General features: G+C 54.5%; 1 protein-coding gene across 1 annotated transcript in view; it reads left to right on the forward strand.

The window, feature by feature from the left end:
• MDGA1 (MAM domain containing glycosylphosphatidylinositol anchor 1) overlaps positions 1 to 19,947 on the forward strand; it is a 60,285-nt gene extending 40,338 nt beyond the window's left edge. The window contains exons 6-17 of the mRNA XM_018039244.1: positions 47 to 316; positions 2,754 to 3,083; positions 6,069 to 6,365; positions 7,395 to 7,679; positions 9,288 to 9,439; positions 10,459 to 10,636; positions 10,889 to 10,912; positions 11,902 to 12,054; positions 13,286 to 13,420; positions 18,321 to 18,451; positions 18,623 to 18,731; positions 19,599 to 19,947. Coding sequence (XP_017894733.1) covers positions 47 to 316; positions 2,754 to 3,083; positions 6,069 to 6,365; positions 7,395 to 7,679; positions 9,288 to 9,439; positions 10,459 to 10,636; positions 10,889 to 10,912; positions 11,902 to 12,054; positions 13,286 to 13,420; positions 18,321 to 18,451; positions 18,623 to 18,731; positions 19,599 to 19,690 — 2,156 coding nt within the window. The 3' untranslated portion in view covers positions 19,691 to 19,947. The remainder of the gene's footprint in view (positions 1 to 46; positions 317 to 2,753; positions 3,084 to 6,068; positions 6,366 to 7,394; positions 7,680 to 9,287; positions 9,440 to 10,458; positions 10,637 to 10,888; positions 10,913 to 11,901; positions 12,055 to 13,285; positions 13,421 to 18,320; positions 18,452 to 18,622; positions 18,732 to 19,598) is intronic.

The following is a 23,832-nucleotide window of genomic DNA, read 5'->3' on the forward strand; positions in this document are numbered from 1 at the left end:
TCTAGCTCTGCCTCAGTCCCCTGAGACCCCATTCTTGTCCTCCCAGCACCACCAGCCCTGAAGCTGTCTGTGAACGAAACCCTGGTGGTGAACCCTGGGGAGAATGTGACGGTACAGTGCCTGCTGACCGGTGGTGATCCCCTCCCCCAACTGCAGTGGTCCCATGGGCCAGGCCCGCTGCCCCTGGGTGCCCTGGCCCAGGGTGGCACCCTCAGCATCCCTTCAGTGCAGGCCCGAGACTCTGGCTACTACAACTGCACAGCTACCAACAATGTGGGCAACCCTGCCAAGAAGACTGTCAACCTCCTGGTGCGATGTACGTGGCTTTGGGGGTGGGGGTGGGGGATGGGGGAGGGAACTTGGGAAGCAGATGGGGTTCCTGTTGCTCAGGAACTGGAAGGGGAAAGGGGCCTGTCTTCTTTTCCTTGGTAGGAGGGAGAGGCTGAGGAAGAAGGTTCCAGGCACTTTAGTTTCCCTGCAATTCAGGTGTCTGCCAGCAGATGGCAGGACTAAAATTTGTATAAAGTTTTTCTTTTTTTAACTTTTTATTGAAAGTGAAAGTGGAAGTGAAGTCGCTCAGTCGTGTCTGACTCTTTGAGACCCCATGGACTAGTAGCCTACCAGGCTCCTCCCTCCATGGGATTCTCCAAGCAAGAGTACTGGAGTGGGTTGCCATTTCCTTCTCCAGGGGATCTTCCTGACCCAGGGATCGAACCCGGGTCTCCCGCATTCCAGGCAGACGCTTTAACCTCTGAGCCACATTGGGGTATAGCCAATTAACAATATGAGGTATAGAGTTTTATTTACAGCTTACAATCTACATTTTCAAATATAACCTCAGCAAGCCAAGATGTGGGAAGGGCTGGTATTGATCACTTTGAATTTTTTTAGATTGGGAAACTGAGGCTGCCTGAGGCTAAATTTGGACATTCTAGTCTCTAACAGAGAAGGCAATGGCACCCTACTCCAGTACTCTTGCCTGGACAATCCCATGGATGGAGGAGCCTGGTAGGCTGCAGTCCATGGGGTCGCTAAGAGTTGGACACTACTGAGTGACTTCACTTTGACTTTTCACTTTCATGCATTGGAGAAGGAAATGGCAACCCACTCCAGTGTTCTTGCCTGGAGAATCCCAGGCACAGAGGAGCCTGGTAGGAGGCCATCTATGGGGTCGCAGAGAGACGGACACGACTGAAGCGACTTAGCAGCAGTCTGTAACAGAAATTTCCTGACTTCCTCCCTGTACAACAGTTTCTACAAGATTAATAGAATCAAAGTGAAAATAAAACACATTTGTACATGCTTCCTATGTAAATCTTTATTAGCAAAGCATTTCAGTAAGTATGAAGATAATTACTAAATGTAAAAATGATTAAAACTTGGAGCACAATCTAAAGAAGTACAGATACTTTCCTAGTTAGATTTCAGCCTCAGTAATGATCATTAGCTGCTTGATAAGATCTTGATTTTACTGCTTTGCTATAAGGAGAAACTTTTAAATTCTTCTGCTTGTACAGCTTTAGGTTACTGTTTTAAAATTTATTTTTAAAGATTTTTTTTAAAAAGATCCAGACTTGTTTCCAGCTTTTTAGCATGAAAGTAAAATACAGCTTTTGTCAAATTCAATTGAGAATCTTCTGATGAGATGAACACTCTTCTTCGTTCATCTCTCCCTGACCAGTCTCTCCCTGATTCTCCTCACAAAAAAGAAGCTGGCACTCTATGACTTTTTACTTAATTCTGATTAAGTAGTGAGAAAGATAATAGTCAAACTGTGGTTATCTAATGACTACTTTTCCCTTTGATGGTACTTTTCCCATCAGAAGATTGTTTTTCTCCACCTGATTCCATTTGACCTTTAAAACCTGGCTTGATAAGATTGCGATTTACATCAAATACTTGTGGTCACCTCTTGGGGTGAAATGCAGCCTGTTTCACTCAGCCCAGTTCTGATTTATAGCTGCTACAGAGTCCTTTCCAATGAGCACCTAATATTAAGCATGCTATCTCTTGGCATACATTAAACAATATTCAGATTTCTAAAAGAGGCCAGACCATTTTCTTTCTAAACTCTGTATTTTTATGTAATTGCATGTAAGATGATTGTATTAGTCTTTTTTTTTAATGACACAAACTGTTGCAAAGAACTAAATAGCATAAAAGGGCAAGTTAGAAGTCTCCCCTCAGTCCCCTTCAGTCCCACTCAGTATAACCAGTATTTCATTCTAGTGCTTTCTTCCAAAATTTGAATTTTGTATATTCCAGGTTTAAAACAACAAAAAATATAAAGCAGCACAGTAGCTAACAACATAGGCTCTGAGTGTGAATTCAAGGTTGGCTATTTACTTCTTTGAGCAAGTGGATTAAACTGTCTGAGCCTCAGTTCTCTCCTTTGTAAAACAGGGACAATAAAATGCCTCCCTCACAGATTGTGGGGTGGGCTAAATGAAGAAATACATTTTAGGTGCTTAGAGCAGGGCCTTCCATAGTGTATGGTCAACCATGGCTGTATTGATTACTAAAACTGACTTTTCTACAGCCAGCTTTTTTTGAACTTTTGGAAACACATCTGAGCAAGCAGAACAATTTCCAAGCAGAAAACGTGATGGTTCCTCCTGGGAATGGGGTTGTAGACCCCGACCTCCAGGGAGGCCAGCTGGAAGCGAGGAGCCACATCTGGATGGTGGTGGTGAGACAGGGAGCCCTGGCTTTGGGCCAGCCCCAGCCACCCTTCCCTTCCCTTCCACCCATAGCCATGAAGAATGCCACATTCCAGATCACCCCAGATGTGATCAAAGAGAGCGAGAACATACAGCTGGGCCAGGATCTGAAGCTGTCGTGCCACGTGGACGCAGTGCCCCAGGAGAAGGTGACCTACCAGTGGTTCAAGAACGGCAAGCCAGCACGCATGTCTAAGAGGCTGCTGGTGACTCGCAATGACCCCGAGTTGCCTGCCGTCACCAGCAGCCTAGAGCTCATTGACCTGCACTTCAGTGACTACGGCACCTACCTGTGCGTGGCTTCCTTCCCGGGGGCACCTGTGCCCGACCTGAGTGTCGAGGTCAACATCTCCTCTGAGACAGGTGGGCAGCTGGAGGTGGGGCAACAGGGAGGATGGAAGGGGCTGGAGAGCCCCACAGAGGGGAGGGGGCAGCAGCTTGAGAAAGGGAGGCCACAGTGAGGAGGACACCATCTGTTCATGCCGCATGCATCGTATGCATATATATGGATTATATGCCAGGCACTGTGCCAGGCACTGCAGGGAAGTGGTAGGCAAAACAGGTTCTGCCCTCACTGGACTTACTAGCAAATGTGTTTCAGATTATCCCACACATAGATATCACTGCAAATTGTGATGCATGAGAGTCAGGAAGGGGTTTCCTAAGATAGCTTTGATTTAGATCTGAGGGAGGGACAGGATTTTAGTAGGCACAAGAGAGCAAGAGAGGTAGAAGAGAAAGGCAGGCCAAGGAATCAGCATGTGCAAAGGCACTGAGGCAGGAAAGTCCATGAACCATTTGGAGCCCTGAAAGAAGGAGAGTGTGGCTGGCAGAATGGAGTCAGATGAGAGTGGAGAGGTTGGCAGGGGCCAGATTTTGCAGAGAATTTGGGTCTTTATACCAATAATAAAAAAAAATGATAATGAAATAATAGCCAACATTTAGTGAGTGTTCACTGTATGTTCTGATGATTTTGTATTTATCTCATTCACGTTCAAGATTTACTATGTGGGGTAGATGGTCCATCTTCAGGTTTTAGAGATGAAGAAACTTAGGCTCAGAGAGTTTCACACATCAGCAGGTGGTGGAGCTGGGATTCAAACCCAGGCAGCCTGACTTCAGATCTTGCTCTCAGCCACCCCTGAAAGGTTTACACTTGGAAAAAGAGTTTGGAGGGAGTGACTCTGAACAAAGTCTCTGGAATTTCATCTCCAGCCCCCACTATCTTGCACTGAGTTGCTGGCTGACTTTGGCTAAACCTCTTTGACTCTCTGGGCCTCAGTCTCTCGTCTATGAGACACTGGACCAGATGGCCTTGGAGGCCCTTCCCATGCTGATACCTGAACAGGGAGGAGCCAGGTGAAGCAGGAGGCATCAGGAAAGGCTTCCAGAAGGAGATAGACCTGAGCTGGGCTTGGGAGTGAACTAGGCTCCATGGATTCCACAAATCCATTTCTTAAATCCTGAGCCATGTCCTGGGTGAGGAGCTGGGGAACCAAGCCATGAACACCATAGCCCCATTCTCAGAGCTCACTGCCTAGCCAGGGAGATAGGCCTGTTGTGGAGGGGTCAGGCAAGGTGCAGGAAAAGGAAGAACAAACCTTAGATAAGACTCAGGAGCTAAACGTGGGGCCTGCAGAGCATCCTGGGGACATGAGAGAAGGACCAGGCTGCCTGGGGTCATCAAGGGAGACGACTTCTTAGAGGAGCCAAGTTCCATGTGAGCATTTGCTAGGTGTAGGGAACAAGCCCAGGAGAGGAGGGACAGGGAGCCCCCAAGGTATATGAGACTTGCTGTATCCAGGGAGTATGTTCCTTACAAGTGGATCCCATAGCTGGGACTCAGGATGGGAAAGGGAAGATGAAGCTGAGGGTTGACAGAGGTAAGAGCCTTGTTTCAGAGCCAACGGGTTTGAGTTTTAAACTGAGGACAGTATGGCCTCAAAAAGGAGGTACAGCCCTTTAGCTTGTGGGGCATAACAGGGTTGGGAGCTGGGATGTTTTAGAAACAGGGAAGTCAATGAGGGTACAGGGCCATTTCCTTCGTTTGGCTTATAAGCTTGATGCCTAGGGCATGGAAGCTTTTAAAGAACCTATGGAAATGGAGTAGGATTGGAAAAATAAATCAATTGGCTCCAAAATACAAAAAGAAAACTACAGAATTAAAGTCAATAAATGTATAAATGTTTATAGAGCATAAATTATGCCACCTAGATAACTGGACCTCAACTTGCTTTGTAGAGTTATTTACAATTTATATTTAATGAAGACATTTTAACTTGTTTGATGTGATATGAGATGGGACCCATGGAAGTCTTTTTTTTTTTAATTGGAGTATAATTGCTTTACAATGTTGTGTTAGTTTCTGCTGCACAGCAAAGTGAATACACAGTGTATACACAGGTATATGTATACAAATATCCTCTCTCTGGAAGTCTTTAAAGACTCTTCATTTGGGCAGCGTGTTGAGTTGGATTAGGTTTGGCTGTGAATGACAGAAAAAGTCTAAATAATAGTGGCTTTAAATGAGCTATATATGTATTTCTTCTTCTTGTAAAAGTGAGCAGTCCAGGCTGGAATAGTAGCTCTGCTCCATCAAGTCCTCAGAGCCCCAGGCTCCATCTCATCTTGCTATTCTGTTCTCCTTAGCATGTGCCACCTCGTCCACAATGGCAGTGCCAGCTGCAGCCATCAGTCTGCATTCCAGCCTGCAGGAAGGAGGAAGAGAGGCACAGCCTCTCCCTTTAAAGACCCCACCGCCTTGGCCAGAATTTAGTCACATGACCACAGCCAGCCATAAGGCAGGCTGGGAAGTAGTCTTCATTCTGGCTGTGTGCCCTGCAAAAGCTCAGATAGTCTATCACTTTGGAAGGAAGGGTGAGGATGCTGGGGGACCGACTACGGATCTGTGATAACACTCCAGAAAGAGAAGATGGAAGCTTTCACTAGAGCCGGGCGGGTGGGCTGGAGAGAGGGGATTAAGGGAGAAGCTATTCAGCAGAACTATTTAAAAAGTGGAACCCCCCCCATCCCCCAAATAAATCAATAAAAAATGGAATCCCCCAAACTTAGTAATGTTGGGTTAGGAGATAAAAGGAATCGGCCTGGACGACTTCAGTACTCTTTCTGAGTTGGGAGACCTTGAGAGGTAGAGGCCCAGGAAGTGGAGAGGGTTTGGGGGAGGGGAGTTCTACTTTGCAGAAACTGCAGGGTCTGTGGGCGCTCTGGGATGGGAAAGGGAGGTTCGAACGTATAGGGAGGGAAGCAGACGCCCCAGAGCAGAGGTCTGGGTTGGGGTGGGGTCGGGGGAAGCTCTAACCTGGCTCCTATCTCTCCCCGGCCCCACAGTGCCGCCCACCATCAGCGTGCCCAAGGGCAGGGCCGTGGTGACTGTGCGCGAGGGCTCGCCAGCTGAGCTGCAGTGCGAAGTGCGGGGCAAGCCTCGGCCGCCTGTGCTGTGGTCCCGCGTGGACAAGGAGGCCGCGTTGCTGCCATCGGGGCTGCCCCTGGAGGAGACCCCTGACGGGAAGCTGAGGCTGGAGCGCGTGAGCCGCGACATGAGTGGGACCTACCGCTGCCAGACCGCTCGCTATAATGGCTTCAACGTGCGCCCGCGCGAGGCCCAGGTGCAGCTGAACGTCCAGTGTGAGTCCCACCGCCCCACCCAGACTACCGTCCGAGCTGTCCCTCCCGGTCTCCTTCACCCCCACCCTCCATGTCCGACCAAACCCCTCCGCCTACTGCTGGTACCCCAACCCCTCCTTGACCCCCGTGCTGTAGGACATGGAGGCCCATGACCCTTGCGGCACTTGTACCCCATCTTCATTCCCGGGGACACAGTGAGCAAAGAACTGATTTTGACAAGTGGAAATGAGAGTTTGAAGGAAGAAGGACCTTCAAGGGAACACACTGCCTCAGTGTGATGATGAGAGTTAACCTGCGCTGTGTGCTTAGTCGCTCAGTCGTGTCCGACTCTTTGCGACCCCATGGACTGTAGCCCGCCAGGCTCCTCTGTCCATAGGGATTCTCCAGGCAGGAATACTGGAGTGGGTTGCCACATCCTCCTCCAGGGGATCTTCCCAACCCAGGGATGGAAGCCAGGTCTCCTGTATTGAAGGCGGATTCTTTATTCTCCGAGCCACCAGGGAAGCCCTAGAGTTAACCTGCCATGTGTCAAGCACTGTTCTGAGTATCTTAATGCACTAACTCATCTAGTCCTTCACAGCTCTCTGTATAGATTCCATTATTCACCCTTTTTTACAAATAGGGAAACTGGGTCACACAGACATTAAGAAACTTTCCTAAGATCTCACAGCTGTTTAGAGGCAGAGCTGGGCTTTGAACCTAAGCCATCTTGCTCCGGGGATCATGCTCTAAACCCTGACGTTGTGTTGCTTTTCATCACTCGGGGTGAGGGGACCATTTGAGGCACGAATAGAGGCCCCGTCTGGGAAGCTCGGCTGGAAGTTACGGCAGGGAGGAGTAGGCATCTGCAGGTCGGGAGGTGTGGCTGTTGAGTACGCTGTGCGTGTCCGCCCTGAGACCCTTCCAGGCTGGGGGTGCGGGGTGGGGAGGGCGCGGGCGTAGGGGTGAATGCGTCGCCTCCCCGTGGGGCAGCTCCTCAGATCTTACCCGGTGGGGAGAGGCCCCGCTGACCGCCGCCCCCGCCCCCAGTCCCGCCGGAGGTGGAGCCCGGCTCCCAGGACGTGCGCCAGGCGCTGGGCCGGCCGGTGCTCCTGCGCTGCTCGCTGCTTCGAGGCAGCCCCCAGCGCATCGCCTCGGCTGTGTGGCGCTTCAAGGGGCAGCTGCTGCCTCCGCCGCCTGCCGTCCCCGTCGCCGCCGAAGCCCCCGACCACTCCGAGCTACGCCTGGACGCCGTCACCCGCGAGAGCAGTGGCAGCTACGAGTGCAGCGTCTCCAACGACGTGGGCTCGGCCGCCTGCCTCTTCCAGGTCTCGGGTGAGCGTCCCGGCGGCCCCGCCCACCTGGGTCCAGACCCCGCCCACCTCCAGCCCCGCCCACACCGGCCTGGAGCCCCGCCCCTTCCGCCCACGTGCACCCGGTTTGTGCACCGGGTTTAGGCCCCCTGCCTTGCCAGGACCCACCCATGCCCGGTGTAGCCTTCGCGCAGGCCTCTCGCATCTAACAGGGACCTCTTCTCGCAGCCCTCTCCACTCCGCACGTCCATTCTAGCCTCCCCGTTTCAAGGCCCATTCAGACCTGGCCTCTGACAGCCCCACCCCTTCTCAAGCCTTCACCAGGCCTAGGCTTCGTGCCTCCAGAGCCCTTGGGTACTAGCCCTTGCCGGTTCTCACCACGCTCACGCCCAGCCTGTATGAGGCATAGGCTTCACCCCTTCCAGCTCTCTGCTTACGCTTGTTCGTGTAGCAGGCAGCGCGGTCTTTCCAGCTGGGTCCACAATTAGGTTTAGACTCACCCACTCAAGCCCTGGGTACCACCCCATCTCAGCCATCACTCTTCAAGGCCCTCTTCCTTTGTCCTTGGCCCCCAAAGCTGCATATAGGGAATCTATTCCTGACTGCAGGCCTGGTGTGAGGGGCCTGAGCCGTAGCTTGGGGGGAATGGAGAAGACCACCCCCCCGCCCCCCCCCCCCCCCCCCCCGACAGCTTCCCTGGCACATGGAGGGTGGCGCTGGGCCAGCCAGCACACAGTTCCTGAACTGTCGCTCTAGATGTTCCGGCCTCCGGCGCCCAAAAATCCCTTTCAGTCCTATGTCTTCAAGTCATTCGAGAGGGCACTTTGAGGCTGCAGCTGGGCAGAAAGGGGTGGGGGTCATGGTGAGAGCAGAGGGTAAAGGAAAGGAGCTGATAGGATTGCCGAATCACCCCATCTCCACCTCCTGTGGGGAAAGCCAGCTCCCTGCCAGAAGCAGCGCCCCAGGAGAGCCTGGATGTTCCTGTCCCCCATTTTACCGCACCCTGGTTCTCCCCACAGCCCCTGACTGGCCTGGTATCCCTTTAGCTCTTTTCTGGATCTCCTCACCCAACAGTGGGGGCTAGGACCGCAGGTCACCGGCCGCCTCCCCAGTCCTTCCCCACCCCGCCCAGCCCTGCCAGCCAGAGGCCCCTGTGACATCTCCCACCTCCCTCCCCCTCTCTCCTGTTCTCCCACACTTTCCTTGTCTCCCCACCTCTTGGTCTCTATCTCTCTTCCCTTCCTTCTGCCTCAAAATCTTTGACCCTTCTTGGCGTCTTCTCCCCATTGCTCGTCCCCTGTGTCTTCTCTAACATCTCTTCTCTGTGTCTCTGCATATCTCTCTTTTCTGGCCTTTCCTTGGCCTTTCCACTCCATCCTCACCGACACCACCTCTTGGATTCCCAACCTCCCTTTCCTCCTTCTGCAACCTTCTCTCCCGCCCTCATTCTCCCCAATCTGCTCTTCTCCCACCGCCTCCTCTCCTCACAATATTCCTTGTTTTTGTCTCCCCCCATCCTGCTCTCTGTTCCACCTATCCTCTCCTGTCTCCCTCTCCCATACCTCCTCTCTCTGTGTCTCTCCCTAACCCCTCCCTTCATGGCCCCGTGCCCCGCTCCCCACCCTCTCAGCCAAAGCCTACAGCCCGGAGTTTTACTTCGACACCCCCAACCCCACCCGCAGCCACAAGCTGTCCAAGAACTACTCCTACGTGCTGCAGTGGACCCAGAGGGAGCCTGACGCTGTCGACCCCGTGCTCAACTACAGACTCAGTGTCCGCCAGGTGGGCCAAGGGGGAAAGGCGCCCAGGTGCAGGCTGGCCCTGGGAGTGCTTGTCAAGCCAGGGGAAGGGGATGAAGACACACTGACCCTCTTATAGAAGGCTCTTCTGAGCCAGAGCCACAGTGTTCTGGACACAGCAGCAGGAGCTGGGAGGCTCTAGGGACCTATCCCTGCTGAACCCGTGCTCTGCGCACAGCCCTGGGAATTAGGCAGGAGTCTGCTGGGTTCATGTGGGGGAAGGGAGCAGAGCCGTTTCTGCTCACAAAACACAGAGTCTGCTCTTACATCAGAAGCTTAAAGTAGGAGCTTAAGTCTCACCCACAGGGTCTCTAGGATGCAGGGCCAGAGCCACCCTGCTGGTCTCATTCCATGTGGTTCCGCCCAGCTAAGGGGTAGTTGGGTGGAGGGTAAGAGTGTGACCCTGGGGCAGACTGCCTAAGCTAAACATCAGTTCTGTTTTAATTTGGGCAGGCTACATCTGTTTGGCCTCAGTTTCTTCACTTGTGAAATGGGGGTAGTTATAATATTCCACCTGATAGGGCTGTTATCTTGAGGATTAAACAAGTTAAAAATCACATCGTATTTGGAGCAGTGCCTAGCACACATTAGTTGTTCAATACTTGTTCATGTGTGTGCTCAGTTGTGCCTGACTCCTGCGACCCCGTGGACTGTAGCCCACCAGGCTCATCTGTCCATGGGCTTCTCCGTCCATGGGCTTCTCCAGGCAAGAATACTGGAGTGGGCTGCCATTTCTTCCTCCCGACCCAGGGATTGAACACCTCTTATATCTCCTGCATTGGCAGGTGCATTCTTTACTATTGCCCCAGGACAGCCCGGGAGGGGGGCCTGGAAGGGGCGATTGCTCTGTCTTACAGATGAGGAAACTGAGGGCCTGGCTTCCTAGTCCTTTGCTCTTTCTGCTCCTCAAATGCTGCCCCCGCAAAGTCACACCAGGGTCTGGGCAGGTGCTCAGGTGGAGGGCATGGCTTGTTGGGCATCTGGGACTCCCTGTATCTACAGTTGAATCAGCACAACGCCCTGGTGAAGGCCATCCCGGTGCGGCGTGTGGAGAAGGGGCAGCTGCTGGAGTACATCCTGACCGACCTCCGAGTGCCCCACAGCTACGAGGTCCGCCTCACGCCCTACACCACTTTTGGGGCTGGAGATATGGCCTCCCGCATCATCCACTACACGGAGCGTAGGTGGTGGTGGCGGCGGTGGCGGTGGGATAGGTGGGCCCATCTCATGCTCAGGGGACCCTCCATATTTCCCGCATGGTTCCTGAGCTTGGGGTTCCCCAATCTGCAGTGTCCTACTCTGTTACTGCAGGCCAGGTGCCTCTGGCCCCCAGTCCTGCTCTGGGGACCCTGTTTCCTGGTCCTAAGCCCAGGCACCCTCTGCACAGCCCTACACCTTGGTTCTAACTTGGTTTTCCTGCTTGCTTTCTCAGCCATCAGCTCTCCCAATTTGTCAGGTGAGATACCCCTGCCTACTTCTCCTTCCTTTAGGGTCACAAAGGTTCCCCGGTGGGAGGAAGGGACCCCCAAGAGATACCCAGAGAGAAAATAGCGTGGAGGCTCGCCATTGGCAGGAGAAGCAGGAGGGAGCAGGGCTGGGTTTGGAGATATTTGCATCCGGGATTTATTTTGGGGCTTAAAGGCTTGAAGGGAGGGTGGAGTCAAGAGGACATCTCTAACTCAGGGTCCTTTGTCCTCGCTCAGCACTGTTCACTGTCCCCAGAAGAAAAATGGAAAGATCAGGTTAATCTACCTTCTCTGTTCCCTGGGGCAGGGGTCCTTAATCTGAGATCCATGAACTGACTGCTCCCCAAATGATCAGGGTGGGCCCATGAAACTGGAACCTGGAAGGGCCTACAAGTACTTCTTTATTTTCCCTAACTTCTCACAGAAATTTAACATCCCCGTCAATGATGCATGTAGGAATATGGTATAACCATTACCTGATTGACTTTGTCACCAGTGAAAATCCAGTGTTTTTACGCCACCTAAAAGTTGTTGCAGCCATCTGTAAACGTCATTTCCATTCATTCGTATTTTAAAACTACAGTACTTAGACCTAACACTAGATCTTGTGATTTAGTTAGAGAAGCCCACTTATTATTGTATCAAGCATTTGTTTTTTGATGACTATTTCAGCATAATATGATTTCCTTTGTAACCCTATGCTTTTCATTTTATGCACCTAAATAATCTGCAGTGGGGTCCTTAACTTTAATAGACGTCAGAAGGGTTTGTGGCACCAAAAAGGTTAAGAAGTCCTGATCCAGGAACAGATGTGTCAGGGGCCCTGTTGCCTGGTTTCTGGAGCCTTGTGATCCTGGGCCCCCTACTTGGATGTTTGGGAGCTGCCTCGGGGGTGACCAGGAAATTAAAACTGGATGAGGGGACCCAAGCAGGCTGACCCTCTTTGTCTCACTCCCTGCCCACCCTTCCCTGACTGCAGACAACACCTGCCACTTTGAGGATGAGAAGATCTGTGGCTACACCCAGGACCTGACAGACAATTTTGACTGGACCCGGCAGAATGCCCTCACCCAGAACCCCAAGCGCTCCCCCAACACTGGTCCCCCCACTGACATAAGTGGCACCCCTGAGGGTGAGGAGATGGCCTGCTGCTTGGAATGGAGAACTGCTTCAGGGAGAGGTCTAGCGCTGGGGAGCCCTGGTCTGAGGGGAGACACAGCCTGTCCTCAGGGAGCCCCAGTCTGAGGGGAGCCCCAGTCTGAGGGGAGACACAGCCCATCCTCAGGGAGCCCCAGTTTGAGGGGAGACACAGCCCCTCCTCAGGGAGCCCCAGTCTGAGGAGAGACACAGCCCCTCCTCAGGGAGCCCCAGTCTGAGGGGAGCCCCAGTCTGAGGGGAGACACAGCCCGTCCTCAGGGAGCCCCGGTCTGAGGGGAGCTCCAGTCTGAGGGGAGACACAGCCCTGCCTCAGGGAGCCCCACTCTGAGGAGAGACACAGCCCGTCCTCAGGGATCCCCAGTCTGAGGGGAGCCCCGGTCTGAGGGGAGGCACAGCCCTGCCTCAGGGAGCCCCACTCTAAGGAGAGACACAGCCCGTCCTCAGGGAGCCCCAGTCTGAGGGGAGACACAGCCTGTCCTCAGGGAGCCCCGGTCTGAGGAGAGACACAGCCCGTCCTCAGGGAGCCCCAGTCTGAGGGGAGACACAGCCTGTCCTCAGGGAGCCCTGGTCTGAGGAGAGACACAGCCCCTCCTCAGGGAGCCCCAGTCTGAGGGGAGCCCCAGTCTGAGGGGAGACACAGCCCGTCCTCAGGGAGCCCCAGTCTGAGGGGAGACCCAGCCCATCCTTGGGGAGCCCCAGTCTGAGGGGAGACACAGCCCTGCCTCAGGGAGCCCCAGTCTGAGGGGAGACACAGCCCGTCCTCAGGGAGCCCCAGTCTGAGGGGAGCCCCAGTCTGAGGGGAGACACAGCCCCGCCTCAGGAAGCCCCAGTCTGAGGGGAGACACAGCCCTGCCTCAGGGAGCGCCAGTCTGAGGGGAGACACAGCCCGTCCTCAGGGAGCCCCGGTCTGAGGGGAGACCCAGTCTGAGGGGAGACACAGCCCTGCCCTCAGGAAGCCCCAGTCTGAGGGGAGACACAGTCCTGACCTGCTAGAGGATTGGGAAGAAGAGAAGCTGCCACAGAGCTAAGAACTCACAAGTCCTGGCCCAGACTCCGGTGTTGTGCTGAGGCAGGGAGGACAGATTGGGGTGGTGTGAGGCACCTGGGATTCAGATAGCTGATACAAGGGCAGAAAAGGAGTCAGGTGGAAAGAGGGCTGGGAAGGCTGAGGAGGAGAGTGTTGGTACATCTCCACTTCTCTGCAGGCTACTACATGTTCATTGAGACATCAAGGCCGCGGGAGCTGGGGGACCGTGCGAGGTTGGTGAGTCCCCTGTACAACGCCAGCGCCAAGTTCTACTGTGTCTCCTTCTTCTATCACATGTACGGAAAGCACATCGGTGAGTCGAAGGACCAGCGAACCTGCCCGAGTGAGTGCTGCTGCTGGGAGGGGGCAGGGTCCACAGGAAGCTGGGGACTGGTCTGCTTAAGGCCTGGGCTTCCCAACTCAGCCAGATCACAGGGAGTGTGATTGTAGAGAGTGTGAGCAGAATCTGGGCAAGAGAAAGGTCCAGAGAGCCAGCTTGTCTGAGGTCTTGAGATAATCAAGTCTTCCTGAGTCTGCAAAGAAAATGGCTTCAGCAGGATGAGGTGGAAGTCTTAGAGGGGATGGAGAAGTCAGCTAAGAGGCTGCATGTATTGACTTTCTGGATGCTCTGCATCTGTGGTCTCATTAACACTCACAGCCACTGAATGAGTGAGGTGTTACCATATAAACTAGAGAGGTTAAGCATATGCCCAAGATCACACAGCAGCCCAATTCTGCTGACTCTCCCAAGCCCTAAACACAGGGTTGGAAGGGAGCTGATTTGTGAGCAACGAGAGGAAGTCCTACAGAACCCAAGGGGTGTGCCCTTTGGGAAGAGACGGCTCTGGTAGGAGCATCACATTAGTCAGTGAACTTGTCAGTTCAGCCGTCACCTCTAGACATCCTGCTCTGTGCCTGGCTTCAGGTGGTTCAGAGAACAGGATGGACAGGTTCCTCGTCCACTTGGCACCTGCAGTCAAGTGGGAGAGACAGACATGAAATAACTCATTGTGCTAGGTAGAATTTAGCGGCCACTGTGATGTGTGTCTGCAGCGGCAGGATGGGGGTCAACACAGCTGATAACAGGGAGACTTGACTGACGCTGGGGACCTGATTATGGAAGACTGCTGAGGAAGTGACAATTTTAATTTTAATTTTGTTTGTTTGTTTACATATTTATGGAAAAGGAAATGTCTTTGCACAAGTCGGAAGGTACAAAAGGTACCTGATGAGAGCCCCCTTCCCATCCCAGTCCTCCTGCCACCTAGAGTGCCTCTCCAGAGGCAATCAAGGTACTAGATTTGGGGGGGGGGGTGGCACACTTCCAGAAATGCTTAAAGTGTAGAGAAGCCAGTACACATGTATCCTCTTTCCCCGCATTTTATGTACAGTGTTCTGTGCCTTGCTTTTCCCTCAAAACTGTACCTCTTGACAATCATGCCCTAAGAGGTCACAGAAATCTTCACTGTTCTTCTTGGCTGCACAGCAGAGGAAGTGACTTTAACCAAGTGCAGACCTAAAGGCTCACTGTGAAGTGTCCACAGCTGGAGCAATGGGTCGGGCTAAACTGATGAACCAGAATGAGGTGGGGATGGGACCTTCTGCAGCCGCTGGAGCCCTCCAGGCTGTCTACACAGGCCAGTTCACTTGTGGCTGGGTCTGGACTTCGTGAGAAGCTTCCTGTGAGATAGGTGGGGGTGGGGATGAGTGGGACCACACTGTCCAGCTAGTACTCTGGGCAGTTCAAACCAATCCTTTGCCCCAGCCTTTCCCACTTTTAGTGCTAGAAGTCCCACATCCCAGGCAAACCAGGACAGGTGGTCATTTTGTCCTCAGTTCAGGAGGAGCACGGGGAACCCAGCTGGTAAGAAGAGCATGTTGGATACAGGAAGGCCCTGGGAGATTTAAGCTTTAAGAGCTGGGGTGCCTGGGAGCAGAGAAAGCCCTGAGGGAGCTGTCTGTGTTCCAGAGCTTGCTAGGTGTCCCCCAGTAGGTGGGACAAACACCAATCATTGAAAACTTCTGGGAGGCAGACCTGAATTCTACCTGAGGAAGATGCTATAACCATCAGATCTGCCCAGCAAAGGAGTCTGCTATTCTGTCCCCGGGTAGGAGGAGAGTCTAGCAGGGGTGCTGTGGAGGGGACCCCTGTGCTGGGTAATATTACTCCCCTGCTCAGCCCTCTTCCCTCACTGTCTTCTCCAGGCCTCCCAGACCTGGCCCACCCCTGCCTGCTTCTCTGATCTCATTTTCTGCTGCTCTCCCATGACTCCACTCAGCTCAAGCACACTGATCTCCTTGCTTTTCTTTATATATTTGAGGCAGGTTCCTTCATGCCTTAGAGGCCTTTGCTTGTGATGTTTTCCCTGACCTGGAATGTTCTCCCCCCACCTCATTCAGGTCTCCTTGGAGAGGTCCCTGACAGCCCCACGTAAAACACTTTTCCATCCCTTTCCTGCATTATATTCTTTATTGTGCTTTCCACCCAAAGAGCATAAGCTCCAGGAGGCAGGGTTCTTTGTCTTATTCATGGATGTGTCCCTGGTGTCTAGAACAGAGCCTGCTCAATTAGGTGAATGAGTGAATAAAAGGGAGGTAGTGGAGCCTGGACTTGATGACCCCTGAGGTAACTTCTAACTCTGAGATGCTATGAAAGTCCCTTTTCAATCCTGATGACAGTCATTGAGCATTCAAATACTGAGAGCAGGTAGCAGTTTGATGAGGGCTTTCCCTGTGGAGTCAAATGAGAGAAGATGAGAATCCCAGTAACTACCACTCCACAGAGCGGGGAGTGCTCTGAGCAAGGGGAGCTACAGTTTAAGGTCTCAGAATTTACAAGTAGCACAGAGCGCTCCCAGCTCCAACCTGGGAAGACTTCCTGGAAGAGGTGGTGTTTCAGAGAGACCTTGAAGCACAAAAGGGATTTGGTCAGGGGAACATAGTAGGGGAGGGCATCTCAAGCAGTGGGAACAGACCCTGGCCAAACCCAGGGTCTGCAAAGCTGGACTATGTCCAGGCTGCAGCTTGTAGCTCAGTTCAGCTCCGGAGGTGACAAAGAAGAACATAGTGAGCAGGTGCCCTTAGGGCTCTGGCTGACCCTGGGAAAGGCTGTCAGGAAGAGGGGAGATCTTGGAGCTGGTGGAATGACGAGGGAAGGGGGCAGAACTTCAGTTTTGGTTTGAGCAGTGAAAAGGTGGGGTTTTCCCATTTGAGTCCTTGGAACAGGGTGGTGGAGGAGGAAGGAAAGGTTTGACGATTGAGGTTAGACCCTGGGGATTTGGGGATTGGGATAGGAGAAAAATCTCCAAGAAGGGGGAAGAGAGGGAGGTCCCATTGGGGGCTGGTGAGAAGCCCAAAAGGCACTGCGGCTTGGGCCTTGCCTCTGCCAGTGTGGCTCCTCCCGGCCCTCTGGGTGCTGGCTGCAGCCCTCTGAGGGCCCCGTCTGCTGGCAAGGGTCCTCACAGGCCTGGGATCTTTGGAGTGTTCCTCCCCCAGGCCCGGGCCTGCTGCTGGGGAAGGGTGGGCATTTCCTGCTGTCCTGGTCCTGCCTCTCCCCACCCCTCTCACCCTACCTGGCAGCTCCAGGTACCAGCTGTCCCCAGACCTTGTATCTCTCTGGCTCTCCTTGGTCCAAGCCAACTCCTTTGCTCTCAGGCAGGTAACATTTGGTGGCCCTCTCCCACCGGGGGTCTGTCTATCTGGTGTCACAGATGGTGTGGCATTGTCTATGGGCAGTGCCATGAAAATGCCAGGCACCAGGTGCCACCTAAGATTGATTCCCCTTCCCTCTGAGCCAGGTCTTCATGTCACAGGGGGCTCGAGATAGGCTGGCAGTGCCAGTGAAGGGGCACACCCTTGCCTGGGTGCTCCTTGCCAAGGCTGGATCCACTCCTCCTTTTTCCATTGCCTGTCAGCACCTCTCCAATCCCAGGCCCCTGGGTCTGTGGGCAGAGGGGCTCAGCACCCCCTAGGTTAATACTTTCAAAGTTTCAGATTTTACCACAGCTATGTAGTACATACACTAATATTTTTCTTTAAGTCACGTCCTTTTTCTTAGCTTTGTCCTAAGCATCAATACTAGAGAAGTTGTGGATTTGAAGGGCTCATTTTATTCACCTCTTAAAACATAAGTATTACATTTTTATTGAGGTATAATTGACATTAAATTAGTTCCAGATGTACAACATAATGATTTGGCATTTGTGTATATTGCAAAATAATTGCTACAGTAAGTCTAGTTAATATCCATCACCAGAATTTTTTTTTTCCTTATGATAAGAACTTTTAAGATCTACTCTCTTGGCAACTTTCAAATGTGCAATACAGTATTAGTAACTGTATGGTGACTACAGTCAGCATTACGTTATATCTCCAGGACTTATTTTATAATTGGAAGTTCAACCTTTTTTAGTTTCTTCACCCATTTCACCCACCCGCCACCCTTCAAGTGTTAAATTTTTAAACTTGGTTCCTGTACCTTCAGGGGATTCACTGGTGGTGCTAGTGGTAAAGAACCCGCCTGCCAATCCAGGAGACATAAGAGATGTGGGTTCAATTGCTGTGTTGGGAAGATCCTCTGGAGAAGGTATTGGCAACCCACTCCAGTATTATTCTTGCCTGGAGAATCCCCACAGACAGAGGAGCCTGGCGGGCTACAGTCCATGGGGTTGCAAAGAGTCAGAGATGACTGAAGCGACTCAGCATAGCATAATGACTAGTATCTACCATTATATGGACAGAGGAGTTGTTGGGGTTGCAAAGAATCAGAGACAACTGAAGCAACTTAGCACACACTTACCTCCAGAAACTGCAGTAGCGTTGTGTGCCACCGAGTGTGTGCACTGCATACTTTGGGAATCTTGCTTTGTGTTCAGACTTGGGCCCCAGTGTCCTAGGACAACTCTGCTGCCTAGAGGAGGAAGGGTAGGGGTGTGTGTGGGTGTGTTCCAGGGTTGGGGGGCGTTACTGATTAGGAAGGAAGGAAAGATGTGAAAGAAACTTTGCAAATTGTCCTGATGAACGGAAGCCCTGCTGCTGTGCTCTTTCCCACGCTGAGCTCCCCTCTGGGATGACAGGATGCTGGCCAGTCTGCAGTGGGGAGAAGGTCCCGTCCAGTGGGGCAGTGCTGCGAGCCCTGGTAGGGAGTCGAAGGTGGTGAGTGGGGAAAGCAGGGAGTGGCCCCTCACAGCCGCCTCTCCTCATGCCCGACACAGGCTCCCTCAACCTCCTGGTGCGGTCCCGGAACAAAGGGGCCCTGGACACGCACGCCTGGTCCCTCAGCGGCAATAAGGGCAACGTGTGGCAGCAGGCGCATGTGCCCATCAACCCGAGCGGGCCCTTCCAGGTGAGTCGCCCGGGCCCGCCTCTGCTTATAGCTCTCCCGGCCTGGGGCCGGCTCCCTAGGAGCTGAAGAGGGAAGCATGCAGGGATGGGGGGACCTTCCTGGGAGACGGAGGGTAAAGGCTGGGAGCAGAATCTCCCTCACCACGCTCCCTGCTCTCTGATCCCACCCCAGATTATTTTTGAGGGTGTCCGAGGCTCGGGCTACCTGGGGGATATCGCCATAGATGACGTCACCCTGAAGAAGGGGGAGTGTCCCAGGAAGCAGATGGACCCCAATAAAGGTGCAGGGCAGAAAGTGGGTGGGGGGTGCCTGTGTCAGGGGAGGTGGTGTTGATGTCTGAATTGGGGTTCCCAGTGGCAAGGTGATGGGGTGCATGTGTTGGTAGCTGTGGAAACAGGTGCTGGTGTGTTTGGTACCCACCTTGGGCCCCACCCTGGTTCAGGCTGTGGGCTGCATGGGCAGTGAGACGACCAGACCCTCCTGTGAACTAAGCATACGGTAGCAGCATCTGTTCCTGGGAACATCTCTCTGTATGTATATGTGTGTGTCCAAGTGTGAACCTGTACCCCTTCCCACACTGGGGGCCGGGTGTTTGCAATAATGTCAGTTCGAGGTTACCAAGAAATTACTACATACCAGGCAAGGTACAGACACCTGTGTATGTACGATCTCATTCATTCCTCACCACAGTCCTCTGGAGTGGCTCTTCCACTCATTTTATTTTATTTTTACTTTATTTTCATCATTCCCCATTTTTTTTTCTTTTTTTTTTTAGCCACACCACAAGGCATGTGGGATCCCTAGCTTCCCAACCAGGGATCGAACCCCTGCCTCCTGCAGTGGAAGTGTGGAGTCTGATCCGCTGGGTGACCAGGAAATTTCCCTGTTAGACTCATTTTATAGATGAGGAAGCTGAGGTCCCTGAGGTCGAATGAATTGCTCTGTGTCTTCCTTAGTGAGCCACGGGCCAGGATTTGGACCCAGCAGGCAGAGTTAACCCCCACCGCACGTCCTGCGAGTGTGTCTGTGTGCACAGAGTGGGGGTAGGGGAACGACCCTCACGTGGCCTGCCCGCCCGCCCACTCCTCCCTGGCCCTGCTGAGCTGACCAGAGCCCCGGCCTGTGTCCCTTCTCTCTTCCATCACAGTGGTGGTGATGCCGGGCAGTGGAGCCCCCCGCCAGCCCCTCCCACAGCTCTGGGGGCCTGTGGCCACCTTCCTCTTGGCGTTGCAGAGATGATGAGAGCTGCGTGGCCCGCCCCACCCCGCCCCCCGGCACACCAAAGTGTCCGCATCGTACCAAAGACTGACCCCACGCCAGCCGGGGTGCCCAGGGGCAGGGCCGCCCGCCAGGGAGGGGGCCGGCGTCGGCCGCGAGGAGGAGCGGAGAACAAGGACAAAGGCCCAGCACTGAGGCCCCGGAGACGGTTGTTCGACACACACACACACCCACACTCACACACACAGAGATATATTAAAGCACAAGTTTCTATCCAAGCTGCCAGCACCTTCTTTACTGCAGAGCCAGGGGACTCGCCTGAATGGCGCCCGCCCCCCAGGGATCTCGGCGCCACGTGGTCCTTGTCGGGGCTGCAGCCGCGGTGTGTCTCTGCCCTTCCCCTGGCCCCGACTCCAGGCTCAGCTCAGCCCAGTGGCTTCCCCAGCAGGAGCCAGAAGGGGAGCGGGCATAGGAGCTGTGCCCTGGGCGGGACTCTGGAACTCCCTGGGACAGAGGAGGCTGGGGTCGGAGGGGCCCTGAGGAACTCTGTGAGCTGTGTGGACGACACGCAAGATGAGGCACTGGCTGCATGGAACCCTGTTCCCAGAATGAAGGCCAGACGCCGGAGAGCCCAGGTCCCCCCCAGCGCCTGGCCCGTTCACTCCTGATGCGTCATATCCACGCCCCCCCCCCACCATTGTACCCACTTTGAAGGGAGCCGGTACAGAGTCTTGGGCCTGGGCAGTCTGAGGACTGACCCCTCCCTTCCTTCCCCTCCCGCTGCACCCCCACCCCACAAGCAGCTGGCTTCCTGAGAGCACAGCCCCCCACCCTGGTCATGGGCCTAACCTCAGCCTCCCCCCGCCAGCCACCGCTGCATCCCCAGAAGCCAGGGGAGGGGTGGTGGCCAAGCCATTTTCTGGGCTGAGGTTTGACTTTGAGAGGAGCAGAGAAGTTCTGCCTTTATGATTTCATGCCCGCGTGTCGGGTGCTGGTTTAGGGGTAGAGTGAATCTTCTCTGCTTCTTATATCCCTGCCATGAAGGGGTGCTCTGGGCCGGGTGTGTTGGGGGCTGCCCTGTCCTCCTCCACCGCAAAGCAGGATCTGGCTGTCTCTTCCTTCTCCACCCAGGGTCAGTGAAGGAGCGGGGTTTGTCGATGGCCTGAGGGGACAGTTGCTGGTCACCATATTCCCTGGGAGCTGAGGCTCATGCCCCCAAACTGAAAAGAGGCTCCGTGCCCTTGGTCTTGAGTTGGGGGGGCTGAGATGGGCATGAGGGGACCTAGATCTCCCCCTCACCATCACCCCTGAGCCCCCATCCCAGCTGTCCATGGGACAGAGGAGGCCCAGCCCTTTCCAGGGTGGATTGTTACGCATGTGTGCGTGTGTGTGCACGTGTGAGCACGTGTGGACCCATCTGTTGTCTGTGTATCACTGGTGGGTACATCTCTGGCAGGAGTGTGTGCAAACATACACCTATGTGTGCAGTTATCGGTATGTGAGGCTAGGTCTCACCCCGCTCTGTGAGTGCCTGTGGATGTCAGCACGTCTGTCTTTATGAACGAATGTTCCTGGAGCGTTGGCCAAGTATGCCACTTTATCCCTATTGTGTAGTCTCGAGCGCCCTGCCGCCGCCTGAAGTTCTGCCTTTTATCCCCGACGGGAGATGAAGCTTACAGACGACCCTGTGGAAATGAAGGCCACTTTGGTGGAAGAGGCACGGGGCTCCTCTCGGAGCATTTGGTGGGAACAGCTGCAGACGAGAGGCAGCAGTGCAGTGCCAGGAGGCAGGCAGGAAACCAAAGCAAACGTGCCCATCTCCTCTCTGCCAGGCCTGAGTTATCATCATCACCAACAGCGGGTGGGTGGCCAGGCCAGGGCTGGAGCGGGGCCTCCTGATACCCGGCCAGCACGGCTGCCTGCCTGGCCCCGCCAAGGCCTGTCTTAGATGAGTGTCTCCAGGTTCCCAGAGCGTGCTTGCATCGCGTCTCTGGGTGTTGTTTAATGGTCCCATCTGTGCAGGGTCTGCTGCCCCAACTAGACTGTGAGCTCCTCCTCTGAGCCTGCCAGCCCTCCCCTGACCCATCCCCACCTCATACCCAGCACAAGTGGGCCTGTTAGGAAATCTCTCAGCTTTGCCCAGTGGGATGGATTATAGAAATCAGTGGTTCCCGGCCTGGCTGCAGAATAGCGTCATCAGAGGGTCTTTTAGGAATCGCCAGCGCTCAGGGTCCCCTCCAGAGGTGCCAGTTTAATTAGACTGAAGTGCAGCCTGGCATCAGGAATGTTTCAGAGCTCCTCAGGAGAACCCCAGAGCGGGAATCACCGACCCGTCACCTGCCAGGTGCCTCCTCTGTGCCCTGGCCGGGGTGGGTGCCGAACATTCGGAGTACTTCCTCCTCGGGGTTCCATGCCGCCCCGTGGCTGCAGCCCTCGGATGACTTTTGAAGACATCTGTCCCCGGCTCTGATTGCTCCGTGATGGGGAGCTGGTCTCCCTCACTCACCTCCACATCTGTAGAGCTGAATACAGAAAGGGGACTTGCTGTATGTCAGCTGAGCTGAGCCTCCCACTCATGGCCCCCGAGTTCAGGTCTGTCTGGAGAGAGGGGACATCTGGGTCACACGGACAGAGAGTGCAGCGGGGGCAAGAAACGGGGAGCCGCAGAGGGAGGTCGAGGTGGACCATGGGCACCCTGACTGGAGGGTGGCTTGACCTGGGCCCACAGAGCGCCCCAGGGGGCCGCTGAGGTCCTTGGTCCTCGCATGTCTGCGGGTCCCAGCAGATCTGTAGGGGATGTGGGTGTTCGTGTGTGCTGACGTGAGCAGTGTGTGATGTGTGCACCGAGGGGTGTGCTAGCCTCTGTGCATGTGCGTGCGTGTGCATGCGTGTGAGGGGCTGCCAGGAATGAATGTTGGTGCGTGTCCCTGGGGACCTTGTGAGTCAGCGCCTCTGTGTCAGCGTCACCTGTGGCGCGTGTGTCTTTGTGTGCCAGTGAGTGTCAGCATCTGTGTGTTGGTAGGTGGCCCATGAGGACCCCCAGCCTAGGGGAGACCAGACTGGCTGGATCCAGTGCATCTCCCCAGTGGCAGTCTCACCCTCTGGGTCAGGGTGGCTGAGGCATTTTGTGGCCTTAAAATGGGGGGTCCAGGATCTGTCCTCAGGGTGTTGGGGTCCTTGACCTCTGTCCCCTCCAGGTTGGTGTCTGGGGGACTGAGGGACTCCTGGGGCCAGGTGCAGTCTGGGTGGGAGAGAGGGAATCTCAGCTTGGCTGGCCTGCCCTTGGGGACACAGACAGCCTCCCGGGGCGCGGAGCTAAGCCTGCTGACCAAGCCCCGTCCTGCTGGGACACACCGTCTGCCTCTGCTCTCTCTGGGACGCCCTGACTCCTCTTTCTCATTCACTTTCCCTTCTCTCTGTGCTCAGTGAAAGCCCCCGGCTCAGGCCATCGGTGCTGGGAAGGGCCTCAGGGGTCCAAACTCCTCACGGGGCAAATGAGAGTGAAGCCCAGGGCAGGTGGGGAGGACTTGGCCCAGCTCACACAGCCAGCTGAGGTGGAGCCAGCCTTGGAAGCCAGGCACCGCAGCCCTGGGGCTGTCACACCTGTGGCTGCTGCCCTGCCAGGCAGCCAGGAGGAGCTTGGTCAGACAGCCCTGTCTCTGGGTGCTGCCGCAGATGTTACAGCTGTTACTGGGCCCTGCACTGGGAGAAGGACTGCCTCCCTGCCCTAATTCTGGTCTCACATCCCAGGCCACAGCCTCTCCTGCCCCAGGTCAGGCCTGGGTGCCACATGGCGGCTGCCACCACCCCTGCCCACACTGGGTATAGCTGCTGCCCGCCCCCCCCGCTGCCCGCCAGGCTCCCACATAAAGGGGCTCTGTCTCCCTTCCCTTCTGTCTTCACATGACCCTGGGCTGGGAATGAAAGTCCGTGTGTCCAGGTATCCTCGTCCTGTTGGCTTTCCCCCTAAGGATCAGGGGAGCCTGGGGGAGCAGGGATAATCCTTGTGTTTTCTTTGGACAGCTCAAGGGGGAGAGGGGGTACTTCCAGGGTCTGTCTTCAGGAATGGGATGGCCGAGCCTGCCCTGGAGAGTTGCCACTTGTTGAGTTTCTGGGTTCAGGGAAGCCCTTCTCAATTCCAAAGGCAGGCTCGTACCCCCTTT

This window comes from Capra hircus, chromosome 23 (genome assembly GCF_001704415.2).
Source record: "Capra hircus breed San Clemente chromosome 23, ASM170441v1, whole genome shotgun sequence".
NCBI classification, from domain to species: domain Eukaryota; kingdom Metazoa; phylum Chordata; class Mammalia; order Artiodactyla; family Bovidae; genus Capra; species Capra hircus.